A 16157-nucleotide genomic window follows, 5' to 3' on the forward strand; every position below is an offset into this window, starting at 1 on the left:
CATCACACATCTGCCACGTAAATATAAAAAATGTTTAATTCCAATTAGGCAAAAAGGTAGGCAAACATTATCTCTCCTTATACATATGAAAATTTTATCCAATTAATTAAAACTCAGATATTGTAATTTTAAAAAATATGAAACTCCACACGATCCTAAAAGGAAACGTCACATATTCTGAGGTAAATAGTGACGGTCTTTTTAAGTGCTTTGATCTCATCTGCATTTACTAATTTGAGCAGTGGCTCTTTCCAGGCAACAAAATTAATGTTGCAGAGTAAAAAAAAATACTCAAACACATTCGTCAGCAACACCGTGGCCTTAAAGAGAAATGTAAACCGGTGATGTTCCGGGCAATTGTCCTTCTTCATGAAACACATGCCAGAGAGAGTGAAGAAGAATGATGGATAAGGGGGCCCCCCATGGTGCACTTGTGTCGTGAATTCTCCAGCTATCATCATCTCCCTGGCCTCTCTGTTTATGTGCCATTAAGCAGGGCCATTGGCCCTAACGTCGCCTCCTGCATATTTGTTTTCTTATGGCCACACGGTGTTATTGACGGACGTGTTGAGTTATTATTTGTGCATGCGCATCACTGCCATTCGTAGCATCACCAAACAACGTGTTGTAGAATACACGTCTTTAAAGTCTTGTTCCACCAGCTAATGGAAGACGTGGATCTAGGCGAGTTCAATGAAGCTCAGACTCTTCCCTTCCTAGATCAGACCAGATCCAGTTGTGTCCAGTCCAATCAGACCCAAATTAAATTCTGAGCTATTTTAATATGAATAGCCCATACCATATTATAATCTCATTTGAATTATAGGAATCTGATTATAAAATAACAGAGTGATAACTTATTATACAATCGTTTATTAGTTAAGTAATACAAAATCAGATAATACAATGATTATAAACTGCAGTCAATGGCACAATCGTATAGAATTTACATGAAAAACCCATTCCAGCTTCCCATGTTTCACGCAGTTTTAGTGCCATAGAATGAAAATCAATGTTCCTGGTTTGATATTTGCTCGGAAAAAATATTAATATTTTAAGTAAAATACCCATCCCCCTACCCACACATGCATTTATTATTTGCTAACTATATGAGATATATTCTGTTCTAGAATCATTATAATATTGTGCCGACTGGGTTTCGAACTGGGAGGTGCAGGGCTCCCCTGTGGGGTGCACACCATTGATGTTTGGTAGAAGTGAGAATATAGCCCGATTCTCAGACTATAGCCCGATTCTCAGTAGGGTGTCCCATAAGTCTGGAATCATAGGAAAAATAATACAAAAAAGGCAATAATAGCGCTTTTATTCACAGAACGTGCGCAATGTGTCCACATTTATTCCTGATACACAACTCCAGACGAGATACCCAGTCAGCAAGCACACAGTAAATGGTATTAGGGGTAAAATGGTGTTACATGCGTCAATAATGCGCTGCTGCAAATGTTCATTCGGAATTTTCTCCGTGTTGGCCAGCGCCTTCAAGTGACCCGAGAGATAAAAATCCAGTGGTGTGAGATTGTGGCTTCCCGCTGGCCATTCCACAGGCCCTCGACGTCCTATCCAATGACCAGGGAAATATGAATGAGTTATTTTTCCCTACGATTCCTGACTTATTGGACACCCTGTAGATCTCTCACTATCGAGCGCATTAATGCTTAAATGCCAGCGATATTAAACAGTAGAGAAAATGAAGCACCCACGATTATTCTTCTGCCATAGCATTTTCAGTACTTGCAACGAATATCAGGATGTGTGGTCTGCATGCACAACTCGCTTGATTCAACCAATTTCGTTTGCGTTTTGAAGATAAAATCACATTCAACCCTAAACAGAACCAACCCGGGGCACCTTTTAAATAAATACATAAACAACCCTTGCATGCTGCATTAAGTGTTGAAGTGGAAACACCGACAAATAAATCTGTACTCTCGGGCAGCATCGCACGTTGAGCCAGAAATACGGTCACTGTCAACTTAGGTGTCACAAGGGGTGAATATCAAACACTCAGCATTGCACAGAGACAGAAACTGCGAGAGAAAAATAATAACTTCGGACAAACAAAATCTGAGCCATGGGCTGTGAAAACTGCAAAAGGCGTAACAAGTAATTGACAAGAAGACTTACGGGACGACGGAAAAGTGCGCAGACGTGGAGGCTGAGCAGTGTGGATAGAGAATGGATGATGGTTGCATTTATTCACAAGCGACAGTGCATAAAACCCAAATTGAATCAGCTAATGTTACAACAACAACATAACCCATTTGTAGTCCAAGCATGGCGATGGATGTCAAATTTCCAATAAACAGCTTTGTAACACAAGTACCCCGTGCTGGCTACAGTCAAAACGATGCAGCTCACCTTTTGCACAGTTTCTCACATAACCTTAAAGCACAATTAGCCTTCTTTTTTTGACAAGAGCAGCAATTTTTATCGTCTCATTTAAAGGATCCAGAATGTGGCTCAGGAACTGGAGGCTGTGTCAGGGGCTCCATGTTTAATGTGTGCCTTTAATTAAGAGCCCTCCATTATTCTGCTTTTTCCCCCATTGAGCACTGCTTCTTGGCGAGGTGGCTAATTGAGCGCGCGTAGCCAAACAGCATGGCCCTGGCAGAGGCGGGCGGGGAGAGACGAGGGAAGGCGAGCCAAACACGGTGACGTGAAACCGCGCTATGCCACGCCGGTGGAGGTTTTTTCTCTCCTCCCCACCACCACCACCACCACCTCACAGCCACTTGTGCCATTAGTGCACGATGGCGTTTGTGTTATTTCTGTGACGGTTTGTGCCGTCGCCGTCCGCTAAGTCGTCGAAATTGCGCGGAGATGTAGAATAGCGTGAGGAGGGGGGGGGGCGCGGAGTGGGGGGAGTCGGTTTGCAAGTTTTGGTGAATGGAGGGAACCACGTGGTGTTCACTACCCGGCGGCGGTGGCGGCGGTGGTTAGCGGCTCACTGCGGCCGCCGCTAACGATGCCGCTTTCTGCCGCTCGGCGCCTTTAGATGTCGTCACCGGAGATGATGGTACCGAGTTCTGCGTTCCTGCCTGCCGGGGCGTCGGAGGGCGATGGCCACCAACACAACAGCACCTTGAGAGTCGTTGCCGAGGACTCGACAAAATCCTTGGGTAAGGTGTCCCCCCCCCCTTTTCTGAGAGAGGCCCCCGCACTTAGAAAATTTGTTCAGCCTCACAAAAGCCATTGGCATTTTAAATAATGCCTCAAAATTTTGAATTAACTTGAGGCTAAAATTCGGGTGTAGCTCCGAGGTTTTAATTTTCATAAGACCGCAGCTCTGAGATTGCAATAAAATAATGACAATTGGAAGCAATAACTTGAATCTACCTTACTCTAGAATTGTACTCCTGTCTGGAAATAACATTAATTTGATTTAATTCAGCGTAACGTTGCATTCTTTTGAACAATTATTAATTCGTCTAAAATATATTCCAATTACATTTTATGTTTAATTTGACATACAGAGGTAAAAAGATGGGAGTACATTGTAATACTGTGCATTCTAATTAAGCAACGAAAATTGGGTGCAACAGGAACCAAAATGTTTTGGGAACCAGCCGCTGAAAACAAACTTGCCTACTGCATTATCCATCGCTCAGTTTAAAATGCAATTACTCCCACGTCCACCTGCATTAATTTTTAATGCGAGGTCATTTTATGCAGTCACTGTCACTAATGGAAAAGGTGACTCGTGTAGTGAAAAATTAATGGGATGAACAGAGACGACCTTGGTGTGTGCATACAAAATGAAGCCATAAATGTAGTTTCCAGCATCGTAAGGTCAGTCTGGTTATGAAAATGTGCAATGTTTTTTAGCTCGTCTTGATCTCATACTAGACAGTAGTTTTCATTTCTGGTGCAACTTTTTTTTTGCTGATGCTGCTACTGCTGTCCGCAGGCAATAAGGAAGACTACGAGAGGGCTGGCACCTCGCGCGAATTGTCAGAAAATGCCACGGAGCGGTCCGGCGAGCAGACCACGAACAAAGACGACAAAAAGGAAGAGCAGCAAAGCAATGCGAGGGTCGCGGGCGCGACGCAAGGTTCCTTGGCGGGAGACTCCGTGACGAAGCGGGTGCAGTTGCCCGTGTCCGACCGGCACGTGTACAAGCACCGGTGCCCGCAGTGCAGCCTTGCCTTCAAGACACCCGAGCGGCTGCAGGCGCACCTGCAGTACCACGTCATCCGCGCCGCCACCGCATGCGCCCTCTGCCAACGCAGCTTCCGCTCCATCCCCGCGTTGCGCAAGCACCTGGAGAGCAGCCACCCGGAGCTGGCCGACATCCAGGTGCAGCAGCTCTGTGGAAGCCTGCAGATCGCCAATGGCGACTTCAAGTCGCTACCCGAGACGGAGGAGGAGCTCTCCCTCCCGGCAGAGGCGGACAAAGATGAGGACAGCGACCCCGACGGGAAGCAGAGCCCCACGGGAAGCGACGGAGGGATCTTCGGCCAGGAGGACCCCACGATGGAGGCCAAGCGAGCTGTGATTCCCCGCAAGTGCACCAGCTTTGCCATGGAGAAGTTTCTGGACCCCTCGCGGCCGTACAAGTGCACCGTCTGCAAAGAGTCCTTCACCCAGAAGAACATTCTCTTGGTGCACTACAACTCCGTCTCGCACCTGCACCGCCTGAAGAAGGCCCTGCAGGAATCGTCGAGCCCCGGCTCCGGAGGCGAGCGGTCAGAACCGGCCAACGGGATTGACAACAAGCCCTACAAGTGCATGACCTGCAACGTGGCCTACAGTCAGAGCTCAACGCTGGAGATCCACATGAGGTCGGTCCTGCACCAGACCCGGGCGAGGGCGGCCAAGTTGGAGGCGGCGAGTGGCAGCGGATCGGGCAGCAGTGGCAGCGCGACGACTGCGAGTTCCAGCAAGTCGGCCGCGCCTGACGTGACTGCCGGGGGTGCGGCAAACGCTGCCACCACCGGCAGCAGCGGCGCAAGCAAGAGCAGTAGTGGTGGCGGCGGTGGCGGCGGCGGAGGCAGCATCGGCGCCGGCGGCAGCAGCGCCACCGCAAGTTCTTCATCGTCCTCCATGGAGCAGAAGGAGCTGAACAAGAAACGGTCATCTGAGGGATCGAGCATGAAGCAGAAGCAGCAGCAGCAGCAGCAGACCGTGCAGTCAACAATGCAAGCCCAGGCCCAAGCACATATGCAGGCCCAGTTTCAGGTGCAGGTGCAGGCACAGCTGCAGGCGGCGCACGCCCAGGCACAGCTGCAGGCACAAGCACAGGCCCAGCTGGAGTTTCAGCAGCAGGCGGCCCTGCTGCAGTCTCAGCTTTTCAACCCTGCATTTTTCCCGCACTTTCCTTTCTCGCCAGACGCCCTGCTGCAGCTGCAGCAACAACAGCAGTTCCTGCTGCCCTTTTACATCCCAGGAACCGAGTTCCAATTCAACCCCGCCGACCTCGGGCTGCCCATGTCTGCGTCGGTCGCCATGCCGGGGCCTGCCAGCGCCGTGCTGGGTGAGCTCAAGCACCAAGCTCAGAAGCAGCAACAGCAGCAACAGCAGCAGCAGCTACAACAAATGCAGCAAGACCAAAAACAACAACAACAGGATCTTGAGCAGCAGTGTTTGGAGCAGCAGCACAGGCAGCTGGAACACCTGCAGCAGCAGCAGCAACAGCAGCAGCAGCATAAGATGCAAATTGTGAAGGAAGATTCCGAGATAATGCATTATTCATCGCAAGATGACACTCAGCCAATAAATCTGAAACAAGCTGAGGAGAGGCACGAACAGTTGGATGAAAAAGAGTTTTTAGAAACAAAAGCCAGATCGCAATCCGAGATTAGGGCTGTTTTAAAGCTGAGCCATTCGGACTCCAACATGCCGCCCCCTCGCATCCCTTTTGGCTGCCGCGGCAACGCCACACGGGCGCTGCTGGAGAACTTCGGCTTCGAGCTGGTGATCCAGTTCAACGAGAACCGGGGACGGACCCAGAGACGCGGCCGCAACGGTGACAACGGCGAAGCACTCGAAAGGCTCGAGTGCACGACGTGTGGAAAACTCTTTTCGCACGTTCTCATCCTCAAGAGCCACCAGGAGCATATCCATGGACAGTTTTTGCCCTTCGCCGACCTGGAGAAATACGCGAGCCAGTACCGCTCGACGTACGACAAGGTGTACCCAATGGAGACGATGCTCTCCGAGCCCCTCGCCCTGCCCCCGCTCCCTCCCCCACCCGCAAATGCACAGCCTCAGCCGCAGCCCCAAGCGCAGACCCCGTTGCAGCACCAGCCTCAGTCCCAAATGCAGCCGCAGCAGCAGCAGCCACCACCTCAGCCGCCACAGCCTCAACCTCAGTCAGCTTTGCCTGCTCCTTCTCCTCTACCTCTACAGCAGCACCAACATCAGCAGCAGCAGCAACAACAGCAGCAACAGCAGCAGCAACAACAGCAGCAACAACAGCAGCAACAACAGCAGCAACAACAGCAGCAGCAACAACAGCAGCAACAACAGCAGCAACACCAACAACAACCACAGCAGTCCCCAAAGCTTCCTACAATGGCGCCACAACTATCAACCACTCCTCAGCCAACACAAAATCAAGTCAGCCTTGTGCCACCGCCTCTGGACATGCCACTGTTCTCTCCTCTCATGATGCAGTCCTTGCAACTTCCTCCCGGCCTCACACAATCCGCAGCAACATCGGTGGAGGCTCTGAGTGCCGAGCTAGCTCAGTTCTACCAGCAGCAGCTGGACGCCAACTTCATGCAGCAGCAGAACAAACGGCCACGCACACGAATTACGGACGATCAGCTGCGCATCTTGCGTGCTCATTTCAATATCAACAATTCTCCTAGCGATGAGCAGATACAGGAAATGTCCGAAAGGTCCTGTCTACCGCCTAAGGTCATTAAGCATTGGTTCCGAAATACGTTGTTCAAGGAGCGACAGAGAAACAAAGATTCCCCGTACAACTTCAGCAATCCTCCCACGACCTCACTGGAGGAGCTGAAGATCATGGAGTCACAACCACAGACACCCGAGTCAGTAAAATCAGACCAATCTTCCAGCAGACGTTCCTCGAGAACTCGATTCTCTGACTATCAGCTGAGAGTTTTGCAGGATTTCTTCGATGCAAACGCGTACCCAAAAGACGACGAGATCGAACAGCTATCGACGCTGCTGAACCTTCCGACGCGCGTCATCGTTGTTTGGTTCCAAAACGCGCGACAGAAAGCCCGGAAGAATTACGAGAATCAGGGCGACGGCAAGGAGCAAGTTGAGCGGAAGGAGCCGGGCAGTGAGCGGTATATCCGCACGGGGAACATGAGCTACCAGTGCAAGAAGTGCGAGGTGGTGTTTCAGCGCATCTTTGACCTCATAACGCACCAGAAGAGGCACTGCTACAGGGACGAGGAAGAGGAAGCTGCTTTGGACAGTCAGGCAGATGATTCCATTGATGGCGTGGATCAAGGATCTCAGCATCAGTACGCATCCAGTTCTGGGACTCCGGGTCAAACATCGGCAACTCCTCCGAGTCCCAACGTGCTAGAAAAAGACAAAGAGACGAAGGCTGAACCTCGGGTCAAGGCCCCACACGTTAATCCTGAACCCAAAGAAGAAAGAGAAGAGAAACCAAAGCGAGCAGAAACTTCCCTGCCTCAGCAACTGCAGCAACAGCAACCTCCGTTGAAGCGACCAGCACAGCCTGCCTCCGAGTCTTTAACACCGACTCAGTCGTCCACATTCGCCCAAAACCCTTTTCAACTACCGACCTCATCGCAGTCCCAGATGCCAATGAACTACCAGTGCGAACAGTGCAAGATGGTTCTTCCCAGCTTTGAGCTCTGGCAGGAGCACCAGCGACTGCATTATCTTGCCCCACCTGGCCACTTCTTGCATTCGCAGCTGATCGACCAGCGGCCGCCGGGACTTGACATGCCGCTGCTGTTATTTGACCCGACGAATCCGCTCATGGGAGGGCAATTTATGCAGACGACAAACCTGAGCTCTGCGCAGTCATCCTCCCAGTCGGCGTCCTCTCCCACCTTGTCAACATCTGCGAGCGGTGCCCTCAAACGGAAGCTGGACGAAAAGCCAGGGGGAAGCCTCGGAGATGCTGACGCGTCCACAAACAGCTTAAACAACTCCGAAGACCAACCGAGGGATAAGCGACTCAGAACCACGATCACTCCGGAGCAGCTCGAGATATTATACCAGAAATATCTGCTCGATTCGAATCCTACTCGTAAAATGTTGGATCACATTGCGCACGAAGTTGGGCTGAAGAAACGTGTGGTGCAGGTCTGGTTTCAGAATACCAGAGCGCGCGAGAGAAAGGGACATTTCAGGGCCGTGGGCCCCGCACAGGTTCACCGGCGGTGTCCATTTTGCCGAGCTCTGTTCAAAGCACGAACGGCGCTCGAGGCCCACATTCGCTCACGACATTGGCACGAGGCCAAGCGGGCCGGGTACAACCTCGGCCCTTTGCCATCCTCCCAGGAAGCAGAATCTTCTGCTCAGATGCAGCAACTGTTAGACGACGGGTCAATGGATCAGCATGACCTGGGCACCTCACAACCGTATAAAATGATGTCCGACTTCATGGCTTCGCACGAGTCAACGTCCATGCTGAACAAATCCTCTGATTTATCACCGGGGTCGAACCTCAGCCCCGGGTCAGTGAAGGTCGAGGGCATGGACGATATCGAGAGTCCAACTCTTTCTTCCACTCACACGAGTTTCGATCACGGGAAGATCGACAATGACGACTGCTCTTCTATTAACACGGCCATCACGGACAACACCACAGGAGACGAAGGACATAATGACACAGACAGCAACTCTGGGCTGCTGAGTGACATGAAGTCATCGGCACGTGGCGACGCACAACAGCAATCGATAGCCACTCCGACCAGCGATCAAGGGAGCGATGACAGGTCCTGGGCAGGTCTAGTGAGCCCTGGCATGAGCTACAGTGCTCGGGACAATGACAACGAAGGCATTGTGGATCACAGCGAGACCTCCAGCATAGCAGACCCGGGCTCCCCCAGCGTTCAGAGCAACAGCGGTTCCTCAACAGCGAAGACATCTGGAATGTCTTATAGCGGAGACAGGCCAGGCTTGAAACGCTTCCGCACCCAGATGTCCAACTTGCAGTTGAAGGTCCTCAAGGTCTGCTTCAATGATTATCGCACGCCGACCATGCAAGAGTGCGAAATCCTCGGCAATGAGATCGGACTGCCGAAGCGCGTGGTCCAGGTTTGGTTCCAGAACGCCCGTGCCAAGGAGAAGAAGTCCAAGCTGAGCCTCGCCAAGCAGTACGGCATCGACCAGCCCGAGTACGACAGCCCCAAAATGGAGTGCACCATCTGCGGCGTCAAGTACGGGCCCCGGCTGACGGTGAGGGACCACGTGTTCGCCATCTCCCACATCGACAAGGTGCGGGAGAGCGTGGGCAGCCAGCTCGACCGTGAGAAGGAATACCTGGACCCCTCGACCGTCCGGCAGCTCATGGCGCAGCAGGAGTTCGACCGCATCAAGAAGGCAAACGAAGCGCTCGGCATCTCCTCGGCGCAGCAGCAGCAGGGAGGGTTCGACGGTTCGCAGATGCAGGCCATGAACCTCGCTGCAGCCGCCTCCTCCTACCCCGGCCTGCCTCCCATGCTCCTGCCGGGCATGGCCGGCCACTCGTCCCTCCCAGGGTTCCCCCCAGTATCCTCGGGTGAGTGCGAGCACTTTTTTTCCCATTGCCGTTATGATTCCCATCATCACCGCAGGTGCGAACCAGCTTTCTTGTGAATATTATAACGCTCTATATTTACCGAGGTATTCGCCACTTGTGCGTCTCAATTGTCGCTGTCGGCGTACGGCAAAGGGACGGGAATTTGCACCGCAAAGCTATGATCTCATTGTATATGGGGGGCGCTCATCAGCATAGATTTGTGCCTTCACTGGTATTGTGCACGCTCATGAATGCTGTTTGTGCATTAATGCAAACACGTTGACCTTTGCAGCTCTGACAGCGCCGGGTGCCGGCGTGCTCAGCCTGCCCACTGCCGGCATCCCTTCTCCTGGTCTGCCGCTGCCCGTAAACGCCGGAAAGCCGCTGAAGAGCCCCGACCCCCAGACGTCGAACACCTTGACGGTCGCAGCCACGACCACGAAGCCTCACCCCAGGCTCGAGAAGGAGCAACTTGCAGAGAAAGGCAAGGAGAAGGTGCATGAGCATGTGGCACGAAAGGACAGAAACCTTGAGAGCAAAGTGAAAAGCGAATTTCCCAGCACGAGCGGGGCGGTCGCGTCGACGTCGGCGGCGCAGACGGCCCACGAAGGAAGCGTCGGCGCTGGCGGCGGCGGCATGGACCCCGCCCAGCTGCAGGCCCTGCAGGCCGCCCTAGCGGTCGACCCAGCAGCGCTGCTGGGCGGACAGTTCCTGCCCTACATCATGTCGGGAATCCCACCGTACTACACGCAGCAGATCCCCACGTCGGCCGCCACGGGCCTGCCGCCGGGTTACCTGCCGCCCTTTTTCGGCATGGAGACGAGCTTTTTCCCGTACAACGCGGCCCTCTCGCAGGCCGTGGCGGCGGGCCTCTCGCCGGGGTCGCTGCTGCAGCAGTATCAGCAATATCAGCAAAGTTTGCAAGATGCTCTCAGCCATCAGCAACAGCAGCAGCAGCAGCAACAACAGCAGCAGCAGCAGCAACAACAGCAGCAGCAGCAGCAGCAACAGCAGCAGCAGCAACAACAGCAGCAGCAGCAGCAACAGCAGCAACAACAGCAGCAGCAACAGCAGCAGAGGCAGCAGCAGCAGCTTGGCTCGCCTGGGGTTGTGGTACAGAACGCAGTGGAGCAACGGAAGGAGCCGTCCATAGGAGAGCACGAACGGGGCGACAAGCCGAGGCTGACTGAGAGCAAAGGCACAGATTCGCTGGATATATACGTGGTAACGGTGGTGACGGGGAAGCCTGGGGTGGCGTGCCGGAAGTGCCAGGCGGTTTTTGGCGACGAGGTCTCGGCGCTCGCGCACCAGCGCTCGCTCTGCTACGCCGGGCAGAGGCCCGCCAGCGCCAGGGAGACGCTGGTGCGCGTACCGCCCACCGACGACATCCACTGCTGCCTGGCCTGCGACGCGACACTGAGCGGCCGCGAGTCGCTCGCCCGCCACCTGCGCTCCGGCGAGCACCGGCAGCGTTCCGCCCGGCGCGCCGCCCAATACGCCAAAGAGCACGCCCGAGTATTACCTCACTCCGCACGCGATCCCGATCATGACGCAGCATCTACCTCGCAGACGGACGCCACTCACCCAGCCGATGGAAACCGATCGCTCTCCTCCTCCTCGTCCTCCTCCGCGCTGCAGAACGAGCCCGCGCCCCGCGGAAATGGCGGCGCCGCCGCCGCCCTCCCCCTCGGCGCGTCGACGGTTACCTCAGCGTCATCCCGCAGAGCCTCAGGGGTCCAGACTTCGCCCCCTCCTTGGGACAGCTGCTCGGACGAGTCTGAGAGCGAGCTGAGCCGTGCATCGGAGGACTCCGAGCGGCCCGCGGGGAGCAGGGCCCCCCGGGCGGTGGCCCCCCTGGACAGCGGGAGCACGGGTAGTGCGCAGCTTGCCACGGACTTCCTTCGCGTGTAGCCTAGCCATGGGGAAGGGAGGGTTTTATTGTGTGTGTTATTTATATGATGAAGATAAATGATGATGATGACGACGATGGTGGTGGTGGTAGCGGTGATGGCGATAATAATGACGATATTATTATTATCGACAGTAATAATAATATTAATGAGATCCTCTGGATCCTCAATAATAATAAAATAATAATAATAATGAATGGGAAGGGTTTTATCAACAGTCAAAAACCAATTACTACTAACTACTATTCCAAAGCTCCTAATCAAAACCAAAAATAATTTGACTTCGGATTGTTCTTCCCATATTGATATGCTGGCTTGAGGAATAGTTTCTAATTGTGTGTGTTTATAAATGGTCAAAAAAGGCACAGTTGCTGTTACGTTTTTATTTGACACTTTGTTTTTATTTTGTGCTCTACTTTTAAAACGGCAAAAGAAAAGAAAAACAAAACTTTAAAAAAAAGTTTGGAACATTTCTGCTGAGGTGCATTGTGACGGCGCTTCGAAGGGGGTTCAAAAAGCCAAATACTCGGAGAGGTCACGGGGGGGGCGTGGGGGCATGGGCGGTGGGCGCGCGGTGGGGCGAACGGCACAACTGACGAGCGCATCCCGCTAGCATGTGTTATATGGGGATAATGATCCAGCAACATTCTTTGCCTAACTAATCATGAACTATACCAATGGCTAGCTATGAATCTGTGTCTGTATATCTCAGGTCAGTAGCTCACACTTAGTTCAAGTTTAAAAAGCTTTTGATTTCTCTTCTCATGAGTTGACTTGTCCATAACAAGCAAAAGCAACTCTTCTTAATGGGGTTCTTAAAAATAAAATAGATCTTTACTCTCTTGTAGGTCTTCTGTTACGGTAGAGCTTAACAACATTAAGATGAGAATTTAAAAAAAGTAAAAAAAAGTAGCTCTCCTGTATTTATAATAAAATGAGTACTGTTTTGATGTTGGATAGTTTGTTACTATGGAGTTATTACACAAGTACAGTGATACCTGTGTACACATTTATAATGTTTCACAACTGCTATGTCTTCGTGTCGTGGACATTTTGTTTTCCTTTTTTAATGTGCGAGATGGAGGCAAAGAAATCGAATTGTGTAAATTTGTGCCAATGTTAATTTCCCCGTTCCTCCTTCACCTCTCTCTCTCTATCTGAACGCCCGATATTGATGATACAGCTAACACGGTACCGTAGTTTTTGTAGCCGCTCGGGTGGTGGACGTCGTGTGATCGGACATGTGACGTTTAGGGGATGTGATGTTTCCTAAGTGGCTGTTTTAATTTCTTTATTCCATTTATTTTGCATACCTTTTACCGCAGCACTTCTTCAGCTCTACTATTGGTGATGATGGTGATGATGATCATGACGATGATAGCTCGTTATATTCTTTATTTAAAATATTAATCTTTTACGTTTAAAACTAGCACTGTCGTTTTGTTTTTTTTGGGGGGGGGGGAGGGGGCAGGGGCGAGCTTTAGCGCCGCACCTATTTCCTCTTTCCCATCGTAGTTTTGTTCCCCTTTTAATGATCCAAAGACGTAACTTGGTGCATAAACGAAATAGGTGTTGGTGTACTTGAAGTCGGCTCTTTTTTTGGAAAAGGACAAAAATACGAACAAACAAAATGTTGTCGAGAGGGGTGGTGACGCCGCCATCTTTGTTTGCCCTCGCAAACAAAGATGGTGCTCTGAAATGTTAAAACGTAACAATTTTAAATACGGTGATATCATGCATTAAGTACAGGTGAAGCAAAGTGAAAATGTAAAAAAAAAAAATTTACAGACGGAAAAACTTTCCGCAGCAAACTTTAATTTAACACTGCCAGTTAATAGACGGAACAGCAGTCTCATTTTTCAGTCGACTTAACAGCTCCCCATCCTTGTGCTGCTATTTTGCTTGTGGTTCCGGGTCCGTCGTCGTCGTTGTTGTTTTGTGTACACACCTCAAGTGGCTGCACGCAGCGGGGGCGCGAGAGGCGCCGATCACGGAGACCGCCGCGCGCTCTGTGGTGGTGATGCTGGTGGTGGTGGTGGCTTCTCTTTGTATGGCGCACGCTCATGCCCGTGACTGTGAATATCTTTGAAGTATGCTAGCAAAAGGATGTTATCCACATTCATTCCAAACCGGTGTTTTATCATCATCTGTCTACCCAACATGTTCTTTAAAAAATAACGTACGAGAAAGACAAAAAAAAATTGACTTGGATTTTTACTTTTAGCATTTTTTTACACCCGTGCTGTATATATTTCTTTTGCAGTCAGTGGAAATAAAACACTTAGCTTTCCGTACTATGTACAAAAGCATGACATTAATTTCATCTTTTTTGCACAGCTAAACATGGCTTTGAAGATAAATTACCCCCTCCCCCCATTACTGTTCGACTAAAGAAGTGTGCGATGGAATTTTCTTTCTTTGGTGTTCATTGTTTCGCTGTCGTGTCTGTCTCCCTGTGTTTTATTATTCAGTCGAGGAATTCTGTTTCGTAAACATCAAAGCTGAAACTGTAGCATTTAAACGAAGGTTCACAACAGATGCACATTTGACAATGCTTTCCACTGGATCTTTTAGCTCTTTTTTCCGATGTTTTTGAGATGCTGTTTTCATAATTTGTTTATAACCAACACTGCAAATATTGATATTGTTTTTCAGAGTGAATATCAAATGCCATCACTTTAAATGTTGCATGATTGTATGGTGTTCTCCAGGTCTGTGTGTGTTTTTTTGTCAGAATTGACTGCTGGGCAGATCGTACCAAGACCTAACCTCTTAAGTCCACGGTATCAACACTAAACTTTACTAAAAAAAAAAACTACATTAGCACGAAAAATGCTTTAATTCACAATTTTTTTTTTTAAAAGCCAAAAAGTTCCGAAGGACTTGTAGCGTGTGGGATTGTGCCACGTTAAACATAGGACGTATAAATACAATTTGGTTGTTATTGAAAAACGAGTTAATGCAGAGTGCATATATTCCTTGACAGCTGAAGCCCGTGTCCCCTCATACTTTTGTTACCTTTGTACACAATACCCTTGATGATTTTGCTTATTTAATCAATAGCTGTAACTATAAAATGCAGACTAAACCAAAAAAAGCTGTTGATGTTTTCTATTACGGAACGTAGTCTTAATAGTTTTTGTTACTGTACTGTCGATGAGAATGAGCTGTACTATAATACACTCACTAACATAACGTGCAGAGATATACACTTCTTTTTTAATTTGTCGCAAACTTGTCGTTGTCAAAAAACTGGTTTATTGTAGAATGTATTTGAGCTTATTTCTCTGAAAAAAATGACATCATCAGTATGTTTCTTGCTCATTGTGAAACATTAAAATTATAATGAGCACATCTTTTTCCATGTCCCCATCTGTTGTGTTTTTTTGCCTGCACGCGGGGTGCTCGCCGCTGAGCAACGACTCTTGCACCGTTATGACAGGACCATCCGCACCAAGGGGCTCCCCGCCATGCAGTTTCACACGGAATGGTGGGCTTCGTGACCAATATCTGTAATAAAGGTGTTTTTTTGTGGGTTAGATCACGTAAATATGAATGTCAGAAAACCCACCACCACCCGACAATAGACAATTAGTAAGGTTTGTCACGTAAACAAAACGTGCCAATTGGCGACTACTTCAGCACACCAGTGTGTTGGAGAGTAAAGCCACAACATTTACAACTCGAGTACCGTGATGTTTCGCTGGTGATTACAACAACCAGACTCATCAGGCGATAGCCAGAGTTGTGAAGAAGTCGCCCTGTTTCGGTCTCATGTCATCACTGTGGGCCTATCGGCTTAATGTAGTCATGTACAGTGAGGTAAAAAAGTATTTGATCCCCTGCTGATTTTCTATGTTTGCCCATTGACGAAGAAATTATCAGTCTATAATTTTAATGGTAGGTTTATTTGAACAGTGAGAGACAGAAAACCAACAAAAAAATCCAGATAAACGCATGTCAAAAATGTTATAAATTGATTAGCATTTTAATGAGGGAAATAAGTATTTGACCCCTCTGCAAAACATGACTTAGTACTTGGTGGCAAAACCCTTGTTGGCAATCACAGAGGTCAGACGTTTCTTGCAGTTGGCCACCAGGTTTGCACACATCTCAGGAGGGATTTTGTCCCACTCCTCTTTGCAGATCTCCAAGTCATTAAGGTTTCGAGGCTGACGGTTGGCAACTCGAATGTTCAGCTCCCTCCACAGATTTTACGTGGGATTAAGGTCTGGATACTGGCTAGGCCACTCCAGGACCTTAATGTGCTTCTTCTTGAGCCACTCCTTTGTTGCCTTGGCCGTGTGTTTTAGGTCAATGTCATGCTGGAATACCCATCCACGACCCATTTTCAATGCCCTGGCTGAGGGAAGGAGGTTCTCACCCAAGATTTGATGGTACATGGCCCCGTCCATCGTCCCTTTGATGCGGTGAAGTTGTCCTGTCCCCTTAGCAGAAAAACACCCACAAAGCATGTTTCCACCTCCATGTTTGACGGTGGGGATGGTGTTCTTGGGGTCATAGGCAGCATTCCTCCTCCTCCAAAC

At 50.0% G+C, this 16157-nt stretch overlaps 1 protein-coding gene and 1 long non-coding RNA gene across 8 annotated transcripts in view; one reads left to right on the plus strand and one right to left on the minus strand.

Annotated features, from left to right (window-relative positions):
- The window catches only part of LOC116944082 (zinc finger homeobox protein 3-like), a 462441-nt gene extending 447472 nt beyond the window's left edge, over nucleotides 1-14969 (plus strand). For all 7 annotated transcript variants that reach the window (XM_076068327.1, XM_032957495.2, XM_032957494.2 and 4 more), the window contains 3 exons: nucleotides 3017-3140; nucleotides 3929-9700; nucleotides 9993-14969. In XM_076068327.1, the coding sequence (XP_075924442.1) occupies nucleotides 3017-3140; nucleotides 3929-9700; nucleotides 9993-11611 (7515 nt within the window). In that variant the 3' untranslated portion in view covers nucleotides 11612-14969. The remainder of the gene's footprint in view (nucleotides 1-3016; nucleotides 3141-3928; nucleotides 9701-9992) is intronic.
- Nucleotides 854-11414, minus strand: LOC116944085 (uncharacterized). The gene is made up of 2 exons (XR_012942372.1): nucleotides 11285-11414; nucleotides 854-5079 (listed from the first exon to the last, which is right to left on the minus strand). It is a non-coding gene; the product is annotated as an uncharacterized LOC116944085 (long non-coding RNA).
- Nucleotides 14970-16157: the final 1188 nt, after the last annotated feature.

The sequence above is a fragment of the Petromyzon marinus genome, chromosome 20 (assembly GCF_048934315.1).
Source record: "Petromyzon marinus isolate PM22_M1 ecotype Great Lakes invasive population chromosome 20, UKy_Petmar_22M1.pri1.0, whole genome shotgun sequence".
Lineage (NCBI taxonomy): Eukaryota > Metazoa > Chordata > Hyperoartia > Petromyzontiformes > Petromyzontidae > Petromyzon > Petromyzon marinus.